Source organism: Pseudochaenichthys georgianus, chromosome 5 (assembly GCF_902827115.2).
Source record: "Pseudochaenichthys georgianus chromosome 5, fPseGeo1.2, whole genome shotgun sequence".
In the NCBI taxonomy this organism is placed as follows: Eukaryota; Metazoa; Chordata; class Actinopteri; order Perciformes; family Channichthyidae; genus Pseudochaenichthys; species Pseudochaenichthys georgianus.
Genome location: NC_047507.1, coordinates 18,096,855 through 18,109,903, shown reverse-complemented (window position 1 = coordinate 18,109,903; position 13,049 = coordinate 18,096,855). Strand labels below are relative to the sequence as shown.

At 40.5% G+C, this 13,049-nt stretch overlaps 1 protein-coding gene across 4 annotated transcripts; it reads left to right on the top strand.

Moving 5' to 3' along the window:
* Nucleotides 1-704: 704 nt before the first annotated feature.
* Nucleotides 705-10,558, top strand: LOC117447099 (actin-associated protein FAM107A). 4 transcript variants are annotated; one of them, XM_071203290.1, is made up of 6 exons: nucleotides 883-929; nucleotides 2,065-2,107; nucleotides 2,792-2,860; nucleotides 3,502-3,682; nucleotides 3,774-3,930; nucleotides 9,838-10,558. In XM_071203290.1, the coding sequence occupies exons 4-6, from the start codon at nucleotides 3,504-3,506 to the stop codon at nucleotides 9,925-9,927; spliced, it is 426 nt and encodes a 141-aa protein (XP_071059391.1). In that variant the 5' UTR covers nucleotides 883-929; nucleotides 2,065-2,107; nucleotides 2,792-2,860; nucleotides 3,502-3,503; the 3' UTR covers nucleotides 9,928-10,558. The 4 variants fall into 4 exon arrangements, with proteins under 4 accessions (XP_033939595.1, XP_033939594.1, XP_071059391.1 ...); XM_071203291.1 differs by having other exon boundaries at nucleotides 2,792-2,868; XM_034083704.1 differs by lacking the exon at nucleotides 2,792-2,860 and having other exon boundaries at nucleotides 705-929; nucleotides 3,777-3,930.
* Nucleotides 10,559-13,049: the final 2,491 nt, after the last annotated feature.

The following is a 13,049-nucleotide window of genomic DNA, read 5'->3' as shown; positions in this document are numbered from 1 at the left end:
CAGAACCTTATCTTTAGTTTGGATACATATGCAGTGTGTTACGCCCCACCCTTAGGTGGCCCTATGGGGATAACACAATCCCACCACTGACCCAAATACAACACAGACACCTTTAAAATGATCAAATCCATAGGATTTATTATAATCAAACATGTGACGTGCACAAATATCCAGAAACACAGCAGTCCCCCCCCCCCCCCCCCCCTTCTGCTTGCACTGGAGCTTTAAGACTTCCAGGTGCACCTGGCAGCACACCTGGGCAGGGGAACTAGAGGAATGAAGGAGCAGGGAACATATACAGCCGTAGTCTAAAAATGAACAGTTTCAAGAAAAAAGAAAAGAACAAACTGAATTTCAGCAGAGCTGGTCAAGGTGCCGCTAGTCTGTGTATGTAAAGCTCATCTTATTGTCCCACATCGGGGTCCAGCCACCTCCAAAGGGGCAAATCAACAATGTGAAGGGTCTTGAGATAATGATTGAGAGACCAACAATTATTTAAAATAAGATTCTGATAAACAAATTTGTATAATGAATTAGCATTTCACCAAAGCTTATTTTATTCATGCAATGTTGGATACTTTGACCTCTCTGGAGCTGAAGAAGTTAAACCAGACATATTTAAACCAGCTTAATGTTTAACAATAGCAGTTTACTTTAAAATGAAGTACTTGTTCATTGAATATTCTTCCAGCACTTTTGGCCTGTTCTCCAGGGTGTGTCTTCCACTCGGTCGCTGCTTCCCTGGTAGCACCGACATTGGTCAAAACACAGAACAGTTTGCTCTCTCTGGCGCTATTGGCTGACGGAGTAGAGAGGGAGAGGGAGAGCAACCTCAAATTATTATCACAACTCTGTCCATTGTGAGTTCACTGTGCAGAAACTGAATCTGGATTCAGACCGACAACATGGGGGTCACACATGGAAAGAAGGTACGTTTGTAAATGTATATTCTTCATTTATTTTCTCTGTCTTTCTCTTTAAAACATAACACGTGTGCTGTTAAAATAATCCAGCAGAAGCATCCATGTGTCAAAATACTTTCTTGTGTGTTCGAGAAGACACTAACAGATCCTGAAAAACCAAAACTATGTTTTAAATGTGTGTTCTTGATCACCTTTAAGCTTCTTTTTTTTGTTGACAGTTTCCTGATCTGTTATTGTTATCTCTACTTTTTATTTCCCAAAGAAAGCAAGGGCTTAAACCAAATACAGATTTTTATCCTGTAAAACAAGCCTTGCCAACACTGGAATGTAAGCCCTGGAGAGTGTTTACCCCGTCATGTCCAATTAATTCTCGCCACAAAATATACACTGTCTAAACCTTGGCCAATCAGCATGACTCTTCCCTCTTCAACCGAACTGCTGCAAACTTGTCATTAAAATGCCTCAGCAAGATTGCACCTTATTCTCATTCTGAAGATTTAAACTTTACTTTATCTGAATAATTCAAGCAGGTTTTGGAACACATTCAGCCAAGTTGCAGCTGAATGGCAACTAATGCCAAAGCCACAACAAACATTATGTAACACGTACATTGATCAATGAAAATATAACCAGTAGATTGTGCTCAGAGCAAAAAAGAAGTTTTCCATAATTTGTCTACAGTCGTTTATCCAACAACAGAAACCAAATGAATGACTTATTTCAGCAGTCCTGTCCGAGACCAAACAAACGAATCACTCTTGTCTCGACTATTATTTCTGCTCAAACTCCAGCAAAGGAGAGTTTCAGTGGGAATCAGACTGTGTTTTGTTTGATCCTTGTCATTAATGAGGTGGCAGCCCTCCACCGTCAGGGCTCTCGCTTCACTGGACATGTGGAACAAGAGATGTCACTTCATTTGTCCGTCGCATAAAACGGCTTTGTGATGCTTTCAACTCTCTGTCATTTGCATGAAGCTGCATTGGAGACAGACTGAGAGATGTGTATCATTTATCTGCAATTGTGTGTCACACTATGTACACACTTTTATATTTAAAAAAAAAACAATCCCAGATAAATTGGTAATAACTACTAACACATTTCAATATTTTATTCTATTTGACATGGCATCTTCTGTTGACAGAGAGATCTTCAACATCCTCCAGAGACGCACCTGAACGTGTCTGGTGAGAGATCTGTCTGTTAAGATTATTATCATTGTCATAAAAGGATGGGTAAACTGTGACTTTATGGGAATAACAACTGGGCAGAGGTGGCACAGATAAAGGTGGATCTGTAGTCACAGTAGTATCTTTAGAAGTAATTTTCTTTATTCTAAGCGTCATTAAAGAGTAAAAGTGTCAACCAGAGTTTAAGTAATGTTTGTAAAATGTGTTTTAAAGCAAGACTACGTACATTTTGATTATAATAATAACACAATGTGACTTAACCAAATGAATATATGAATCCTTTATCGACAAAACACAGATTTTCTGTTACTTGGTCTGGCATGACCAATAGCTTTTGGCGGCTAATGTTTGCTAACTACTTTACACTTTTTACAGTTTCGTCATTGTTATTATATTTGAACACACATGCACACAAAGGACATAAAGTAAGATTACAGTGATGGAATGCCCTACAGCAGGCAAGAAGTAAGTTACCAGTGCATATACCCACAAAGTTTGCACTTTAAAGGTCCCCTATTATACAGTTTTTCCTCAATATATTATAGGTCTCAGATATATACAAACATGTCTCTGAAGTGTTTTGCTCCAAATACCAAACAGATCATGCATTGCAGCATTACCCATAATCCCCTCTGTTTCAGTCCTGTTTCAAAAGTGCTGATTCTCTGTCTGTTACTTTAGATGAAAATAAGGAGCCACTCCCCACGCCCCCAATGTGATAACACAATGGTGCTCTAGGAGGAGATTCAGGTGATAAGGTGGGCTGGGGTTACCTTGGTTGGTGATTGGCTAATGCTTACACAACCCAAAACATCGTCATGACAAAATCTGATCAGCTCATCTTCAGACAGGTTTTTATATAAATGGATCAGGACAAAAAGTGAGCAAATATTTTTTCCTGAAACTTTCAGAATCTCTTTACACAGAGGGGACACATGTTTATGTAGAAAATACATGAAAAAGTTGATGTTGCATAATAGCCAGGTGACCTTTAACTGTACAGTTCCCAAGGCAAGTTTCCATGTCATTTCATAACTATGTGAGGCTGCAGTTTGTGGTATTTCCAGAGGTCTTGATATCAGGAAGAGCACTGTAAATACCTGTGTCCCTCCCTCTGTCAATACATGAGGCTTGGAGAGAAGCAATCAGGCAATCAGGTTTTAGTCAGACAGGTGAGCTGATCAAATGTTTATTTCATCTGGTGGTATCAATAATAAAATTTGGTAGGTCCTTGAGGAGATACTTGCCATGTGATTTTAATACAATGTAAGGGGTTATTTATTCAGCATGGTTGTTATCAAATATGGTCTCTGCATGGTGTCAAATGTCCTTTATTCCTATATCGTACTGGAAAATATATAGTCTGTATGTTTTTTTCTCTTTTGCCTCAGTAATGCAGATACAAAAACTTGAACAGCAAAACAGATACTGGGAGCTCCAGGCTTCTCTGTCCCAACTACAGAGTGAGGAGGAGAACAGTAATCTCATCAGACCCCAAAAACCTCTCAATCCTTTAACAGCCTCCAAGAGCCACCAGGAGCTCCACAATGAACTGCGGATGACCCACAACAGGTTGTTAAAGTAACACAGACTCTAGTAAAAACACTCACACTTCACCTTCATTTGTTTTATGAATCATAAAGTCCTTCTGTGTTCCTGTCAGCAGAGTGCACCAAGAAGGAAAGACTGAACTCCAGAGGGCTTTAGAAAAGAGAAGATGGGAACAAAGGGTGAAAGCGAGCAGGGATCAGGAAGAAGCGAAGAGGAGCAGATCACCATTTCATCAGGAACTGCTCAAAAGACAACAGAGGCTAGAAAAGGTTTGCACACCGCAGTTAACAGTTTAAACAAATATCTTGTCAAGATCTATCAATCAAATCCAAGGAAGAGTATACAGTAGGGCCAGGCACAAGGTGAAGCAAATGGGTCAAGGACGTTTTTTTATTGATTTAGCATTTTCTTGTTTTGTTTAAAAAACATGTTTGAGTATAGTTTCTCGAGTTCTCAACTCTATTCTTAAAAAGCTTGTTTTTGTTGTCCTAGCTGGCACTAATACTGTAACCTTATTCTCATGTCAACTTTATTCAACCTTTTTCTCAAACATTGTCATTGTATTCTCAACATTATTCTTCAAATTCTAAACTTCCTCTTCCTCCTCTAACTTGTTCTTCTCATTTTCCTAACACTCTTTCAACATCATAATATATCAATTACATTTTGAATTCACTTTGAATTTCTTTACATATTCTGAAACCAAACATGAGAGTGTCATATATTACATTTTCAGTATTTCCTCACAGAAGATAGTACATTGATAAGAGCATCATGTAGTTCTGCAGTGGGGGGCAGTGCAGGCATTGTCTCAGACACTGCAGAAGTCCAGCCTGAGCTTCTACAAGAAAAAAAACATTGATCATGACTTCATAATGCTCTAGTCAGCGCCAGGCAGGGCTGGACTGGCCATCTGGCATACCGGGCATTTTCCCGGTGGGCCGACGTGCCTTTTGGGCCGACACGTCATTTTTTTTTTTTCTGAAGTCCCGGCCCATAAGACGGGTAGATTGGCCCTCTGTTTAAATGTTTTTAGTAATTGACACTGGGCCGGTCCAATCAAATCTGTAATCACCTCCCCCTTTGGCCGCTCGGTGTGCATCATTAAATCACGCCCCCAGGAGGTGAGCCGGCCGTTGAAGCCAAACTGCCTTTTTTTCGAGAGAAAAAAAAGTTCGGGCAAGATTGCGGGCAAGAAAAAAGCAGGCCCTTCGTGCTGATGCTGCCGCTTGTGTCAAAATAACCGACATGTTTAGTACAGGTGCAGGTCCATCTTCTTCTAACCCGTGGCCGTTATTGGTGGTGAGGAAGATGATGAGAGGGAGAGAGATCAGCGCGAGTGGGGAGAGGGAGGAGAACTCGCGGTAAGCGATTAGGAAAGTATGATGTCTGCTTAAAAGAGCATCTGGATGATTGCGTAGAGAAGAGCAAGACATTGCACCAATCCAGTGGAACAAAGGGTAGAGGGTCTCTCATCACCCTACTCTCCAAAACTACTGTTAACTCCATAATAGAAACTGTTGGTAGTCTAATCAAAGAAAGTATCTCCAGTGATGTCCAGAAGAATGTTTTCTGTTCAGCTGGACACAAGACATAACTTCTCAGGATCAGTGTTCAGTAATCTTAAAATATGTCAATGAGACTGTGCAAGAGAGGCTTGTGGCTTTAGTGAAGTGCCATGCATCCACCGGACAATACTTTGTGAACTTGCTCTCAGAGGTCTTAGAGCATCTGAAACTGGACAAGGGTATGTGTATAGGTAATGCAACAGATGGAGCATCCAATATGCAAGGCCGGTACAAAGGATTTTCTGCACTGATGACCTCCCAGTCACCCACTCATGTCCATGTGTGGTGCTATGCTCATGTTCTTAATCTTGTCCGGGCATACCCCCCCAGACATTACATTGCATTTAGCTGAGGCTTTTATCCAAAGCGACTTACAATAAGTGCGTTCCACCAGGAAGACACAACCTTGAAGAAAACAGAATCATATAAGTACATCAGGTTTCATAGAGCCAAGCATTTCAAGTGCTACTCAACTGGCTTTAGGTAAGCCAGTCCTTTATTAGTATATAAGTGCTTTGATAGTAATTCTATTGCTCGAAGTGGAGTCGAAAGAGATGAGTTTTCAGTCTGGAAGATGTGTAGGCTTTCTGCTGTCCTGATTTCAATGGGGAGCTCATTCCACCATTTTGGAGCCAGGATAGCAAACCCACGTGTTTTTGCTGATGGGAACTTGGGTTGGCCTACCTGCCTGTCAGCCTTCCATCTGTGCACAAACTTATCTCGTGCCCTCATTGGTCATGTGCGCGTTCGTGTGTGTTGGAGGAGAGGCTCTGTAAGGAAGTCTGAAGTTGGTGCATCATGGCATGTGGCTCACTAAAAAATAAGTACATCTATTATCTCCCTCTTGTATAACTGGTCGGCCGCACCTGCAGCAGGTAAACCAGGGTTGCCAACTCTCACCCACACGCTCTCAATCTCACGCTCTCACGCTGCCACACGCGAAAAACAAGATGAACCGGTGATCGTTTTTGGTTGGTTATTTACAATGTTGAGTTGACAGCTGCTCAAGCTGTTGATCCACTCCCTCCCCGCCTCCACCACCATCAGACCCTCCTATTAGTGCTCGGTCACTGTTCGCTTTGTGAGAGGGTTTGAAGGTCTAATTTCTAATGATTGATAGTTACACATACTTGTTGTATGTATTAGTTTAGTTTGCCCCTGGTACGTAAAAAGGATAATAATAGCGTTTTTTTTAATTATACTGAGTTATTCTTCTTGTCAGGAACCGCTACTATTCGTTTGTTTTATGGATTTGGGCCGGTCTGGGTCTAAATGCCAGGGCCGATTTGCTGTCCCAGTCCAGCCCTGTCTCGGGGAAGCTCGCGAGTGTGTTTGTGTATTTTTGCGTTTGCGTACCGGGGAAACACTCACAAAAAACACCGGCTGTTGTTATGCTTGCTGTGACGTTACATTAGTCCGTTCTCTGCTTGTAATTATGCCGAAGCTTCAAAGTTGTATTTATCATCTGAATTTGCCGAAACAAGTTTAATATTCTGAAAGCTAATACTTTGTTTATTTGAAAACAGATGAAAACAAACTGTCTTTTATATAAAATGTAAGTATTATACAAGTAAAACTACATTTTGCTTTAATCCCATGTGATTGTAGAATGAACACAGTCTTCCTTTGAAGATGTATAAGTCAGGTGTCTTGAGTAGTCAAAATTACCTACAAATCATTGTACACATTTGTAAATATTATTTTCCACTTGTTACCATTGTGAGTCTATTTTTATTCAGCTCTGTGTGATTTTGTGGCTACAATTCAGACTAATACGCTACTAGAGTTGGAATAAGTACTCAGATCTTGTACTTGAGTAAAGGTACAAGTACTCAGATCTTGTAGTGAAATTATAAATACTCAGATCTAGTTCCAGAGTGTAGGAATACTCTGTTACAGTAAAAGTCCTGCATTCAAAATGTTCCTCAAGTGAAAGTAGAAATGTATTCTCATCAAAACATAGTGAAAGTAGCGACAGTAAAAGTAGTCGTTGTGCAGATTGGTCCATTTCAGAATAATATATATGATATGTTTTATAAAGATTGATCATGAAAGTGTTCTCAAAGCTGGTAAAGGTGCAGCTATTGAATGACTTTGTATGCTGCAGGGTAGCTGGTGGATTTACTCCAGGTGGAACTAAAGTCTGATTTAACACTTGATTATATTTCACATCATTCATCCACATCTGTGAAGTAACTAAAGGTATTAAATACATGTAGTGGAGTAAAATTACACCATTTACCTCTGACTTATGTTCACTTCCAACCTAAAAGTACCTCAAAAATAGTAATCAATAATGTATTGAAAAGTTATTTGGCTGATTGTTTTATATTGGCTCAGACAGGTTAAATGGGATGCCCAGTCTACGTACAGGTCACTCATTTTGAAATATTAAACTTTATTTTATTTTCTTTAATTTTTCATCCTCGTGTAGAATGCTATCACGAAACACACATTTGGTTGTTTATAGCATAAAGAACATCTGATTTAATGTGAGGTAGAGAAATAATCATTTGACTATGTGTATATAAATATGTAATTTACAACAGCTGTAAGCTGCTTGAAAAGCTGGAAAATGCACCTTGAAAATGCTTGAAAAGTGCTTGAATTTGACTTTGGAAAAGGTGTAAGAACCCTGATATATGCTAGCTGACAACACCGTGGACCACGGTAACTTTCTGGAGCTCATCCTTTTATTAGGAAAGTATGATGTCTGCTTAAAAGAGCATCTGGATGATTGCGTAGAGAAGAGCAAGACATTGCACCAATCCAGTGGAACAAAGGGTAGAGGGTCTCTCATCACCCTACTCTCCAAAACTACTGTTAACTCCATAATAGAAACTGTTGGTAGTCTAATCAAAGAAAGTATCTCCAGTGATGTCCAGAAGAATGTTTTCTGTTCAGCTGGACACAACACAAGACATAACTTCTCAGGATCAGTGTTCAGTCATCTTAAAATATGTCAATGAGACTGTACAAGAGAGGCTTGTGGGTTTAGTGAAGTGCCATGCATCCACCGGACAATACTTTGTGAACTTGCTCTCAGAGGTCTTAGAGCATCTGAAACTGGACAAGGGTATGTGTATAGGTAATGCAACAGATGGAGCATCCAATATGCAAGGCCGGTACAAAGGATTTTCTGCACTGATGACCTCCCAGTCACCCACTCATGTCCATGTGTGGTGCTATGCTCATGTTCTTAATCTTGTCCTGGCTGAAACTACCCAAACTGTCATCGAATGTGGAACACTTTTCAACCTAATCAATGACATAGCAGTGTTTATCAGGGAGTCATATCAGAGGGTCAATCTGTGGGAGAAACAAGCCCAAGTAAAGATGCCGTCGACTCACCCTGTAGACTCATCTGGTCCTATCTCTATTGTGTTGTCATAGAAAGGGGAGGCAGGGCACTATAGGGCCCCCCCCCCCCCCCCCAATCATCATTTAAGGGGTTATTTTTTAAACTTTTCTTCTGGGGGGAGGCATACCCCCCAGACATTACATTGCATTTAGCTGAGGCTTTTATCCAAAGCGACTTACAATAAGTGCGTTCCACCAGGAAGACACAACCTTGAAGAAAACAGAATCATATAAGTACATCAGGTTTCATAGAGCCAAACATTTCAAGTGCTACTCAACTGACTTTAGATAAGCCAGTCCTTTATTAGTATATAAGTGCTTTGTTGGTAATTTTATCGCTCGAAGTGGAGTCGAAAGAGGTGAGTTTTCAGTCTGGAAGATGTGTAGGCTTTCTGCTGTCCTGATTTCAATGGGGAGCTCATTCCACCATTTTGGAGCCAGGATAGCAAACCCACGTGTTTTTGCTGATGGGAACTTGGGTTGGCCTACCTGCCTGTCAGCCTTCCATCTGTGCACAAACTTATCTCGTGCCCTCATTGGTCATGTGCGCGTTCGTGTGTGTTGGAGGAGAGGCTCTGTAAGGAAGTCTGAAGTTGGTGCATCATGGCATGTGGCTCACTAAAAAATAAGTACATCTATTATCTCCCTCTTGTATAACTGGTCGGCCGCACCTGCAGCAGGTAAACCAAGGTTGCCAACTCTCACCCACACGCTCTCAATCTCACGCTCTCACGCTGCCACACGCGAAAAACAAGATGAACCGGTGATCGTTTTTGGTTGGTTATTTACAATGTTGAGTTGACAGCTGCTCAAGCTGTTGATCCGCTCCCTCCCCGCCTCCACCACCATCAGACCCTCCTATTAGTGCTCGGTCACTGTTCGCTTTGTGAGAGGGTTTGAAGGTCTAATTTCTAATGATTGATAGTTACACATACTTGTTGTATGTATTAGTTTAGTTTGCCCCTGGTACGTAAAAAGGATAATAATAGCGTTTTTTTTAATTATACTGAGTTATTCTTCTTGTCAGGAACCGCTACTATTCGTTTGTTTTATGGATTTGGGCCGGTCTGGGTCTAAAAGCCAGGGCCGATTTGCTGTCCCAGTCCAGCCCTGGCGCCAGGCTCTAGTTATATGAACGATATGAACTGTTATATGAAATATTAAGATGTATCGTACTCATAAACAAGCATAGGCTACACAGTGCTTTTTAACTAATATGTTGCATAATGTATTTTAATATCTCCATAGTTCGAGAGAGACAAGGGACAACAGCGAGAGGGCCCAGAGTTCCTCCGAGTCAAAGAGAGACTGAGACGAACAGCTGTGTTGGATGCATGAGGAAAATAAGTGTGGACGTTTTGAGTGTATGTATGTGCATGTGTTGTGTTGAAAGTCAGCGCAATGGACTGTTGGTAATAATAAGTGGAGAGACTGGTATTCACTGTTACTGTTAACATAATAATCAGATAAGGTGACGTAAGACATGTGGCAGTGGATGGTTCCAGTGGTTAAGTGAGCAAAGGTGAAGCAGGTAAAGTAATTGTCTTTAAATATCAAGGATCACAAAGATGAGAAATGCATGACTGATCTATTAAGACATCACTGGATTGTGATGTAATAACAGCAGAAAACTGGATTACGTAAACACAGTAGATGCACATGTATACGTTTTCATTTTAAAGTTAATTTACATGGTAATGTGTTACAGTTTTCTAATTGTAATGTCTGTAATTACTCATAATACTCGTAACTTTAATGTTGTCAGTATAATAAGGAATAATAAGGAATCTTTCAATGTATTTTGTGGGCATTCGCTTTACCCTGTAAATATCATTGTTTTATGTAAGGTCTATTTTATAATGTTGAGAAGCTTAGTATCATAATAGTTAACAATCAGATTCGTCTGTCAAGGTCAATGATGTCCACAATGAGAATTGGTGTAAAAGAGATTACAATTAAAATATCTTGTCCATAGTGTGCCGTAAGTAATTTTTACATTGATACATTTGTTTTTGTGACATATTAATGTATTTCCAATGTCATGATATATGCAGGAAAAGTCACAAATGCGTTTTTTGTGAACATTTAATTTATTATGAATGGCCAACACATTCTCACTCCCAGGTCGGCCTATGTTGACGTTATGTCAAGTCCCCTGTGTCGGCTTTTTCCAACGCAAGGGGGGGGGGCCTTAGCGTCCATTTTAAACGCAAGGGGGGGGGCCCTTAGCGTCCATTTTCAGCTTTCCGGGATGTCCATATGCTTCTATGGACGCTCATGGAAGCACGGCATTCATTTGTGTCAGCTGCCCTTAAAGGCAATGTGAGTGTCCATTCTCATTGGATAACGGAGAATTGTACACCCGGAAGTAAGTATTCCCCTTACTGTCGATTGATTTTACAGTGATATCTGCACTATTCATCGACTAAAAAACACCAGATTATCCTTGTTAATTACACAACATTGATTGGTTTAAATTGTGTGCAATGCTTTTGTATTTTTCCCCTTCGATTCGGAGAAACAAATATTTTTTCGGAGTAAAGGATGGCAGAAGACACTACACTACCCAGAATCCCCAGCTATCGTTTGGACTACACCATGTGCTCTGTTTTACAAACCCCGTGATAGTCCTCAAGCTCTGTGATTGGAGAGTGTGGAGGGTTACACCGAGCTTCGAACAGCACTTGAAATGGGATGGAACCATGGCAGACTGTCCAAAACTGGATTTGAACGGGTCCACCGCGTCCCCCCCTCCCCCACCCCGTCCCCAGGACTACACATGCTGGCTATTCTGTTTCGCAACATGTTCTCTATCTATGGCACGTCTCTACTGGGAGTTGTAGTTTTAAAAGACGTTTTCGTATTTCCCATAATAAGAAGTTGCCAGTATTAAACTGTGTACATCCCTAGAGGTTTAGGCGATAGGAAACACACATTTAAAACCAACCTGATCTCACCAGAATGCGTGACTCCACCACGACTCCTTAACACCACAATGCGTGGTGGACTCACGAACTTTGTTACATTTGCGTGTCAGCACCACGCAAACAAGCCCAATGTAAAGTGAATGAGGCTCCTGGTGCACACACGCATTTCTACAACGTCCTTCGGGAGCTTTTATTCTATAAAACGTTTTTAATATATACTTTATAGCTTGTAGTAACTCGCGGGAGGCTTCTTTTATTTTATTTGTATTCATAATAATTTTTATTTTTCGTCAGAATGTATTATGGTGCATTAGTTACGATTTTTTGTTCTAAAAAAACAGTGCATTGTGTGTAATACAACTGTGATTTTTATTAAATTAGTTAGTTTTTAAGGAAGGCCAGAGCTTCAGCCGTGTCCAATAGATTGTTCCCTTTAGTTAACGTTTTTTAAAAGAACATTATATTCCAATTTGATCATGTCCCCTTTATTGTATTACGGAGAGCAATGTGAGCATCCATTCCCATTGGATAACGGAGAATTTTACCCCGGAAGTAAGTATTATCCTTACTGTCGATTGATGTCACAGTGATATCTGCACGACTCATCAACTAAAAAACACCAGATTATCCTTGTTGATTACACAACATTGATTGGTTTAAGTTGTGTACAATACTTTTGTAATTTTCCCCTTCGATTCGGAGAAACAAAGATTTGTTCAGTTTAGGATGGCCGAAGACACTACACTACCCAGAATCCTCAGCTATTGTTCCGGCGTTGCCTCAAGCTCTGTGATTGGTTGACCTCCAACTGCATTCCATATGAAAAAAAACGTTTCGTAAAAGATAAATCATACTTTATTCAGCAGTGCTTGCTTTACTCTTTGAAAGTCATCACATGAATGCATTGTAAATAGTACACCTGTCGTAGTTCTTTCTTTATCTACAGCAGGGGTGGGGAACCTCCGGCCCCCGGGGCGTATACGGCCCGCGAGACCGTTTGGTACGGCCCTCGAGGTAATTTCTAAACACACGAAAAAAGAAAAAAATTAAAGAAATCTAGACCGCAAAAAAAAATAAACAAGCGAGTACCTGTTTTTCCTGGCCACGGTCAGGGTCCTTGAACACAACACGAGCCTAACGTGTCATCACGTGATATATGTCTCGTCTGACAGGGATGCAGTTCTGACGGAGAGCACCAGAACGCGGCTCCGGGCCGGGACTTCACAAATCGCAGTATCCATAAGGAGCCGTACACATGCCGCAGTTTCTGCGTGTCTGTGTCTTTAGTTGAAAGCCCAGTGGCGATCTGTTCATCTGTCACACTGATCATACAGTCAATAACTTTGTTGTTATTAGCATCTGGTTAGCTAGCTATGCTAACGAATATAAGAAGCTTTTTCTACAACCAGTGAGGTAAAGGCACATCTTTATATGATCATTATAGTTCTAAAAAAATAAGAGACTAAAGGAAAAACAGGTATAAAATACTATATGACAGTAAAAAAAAAGTTCTTATAAATGAACAAGAATACA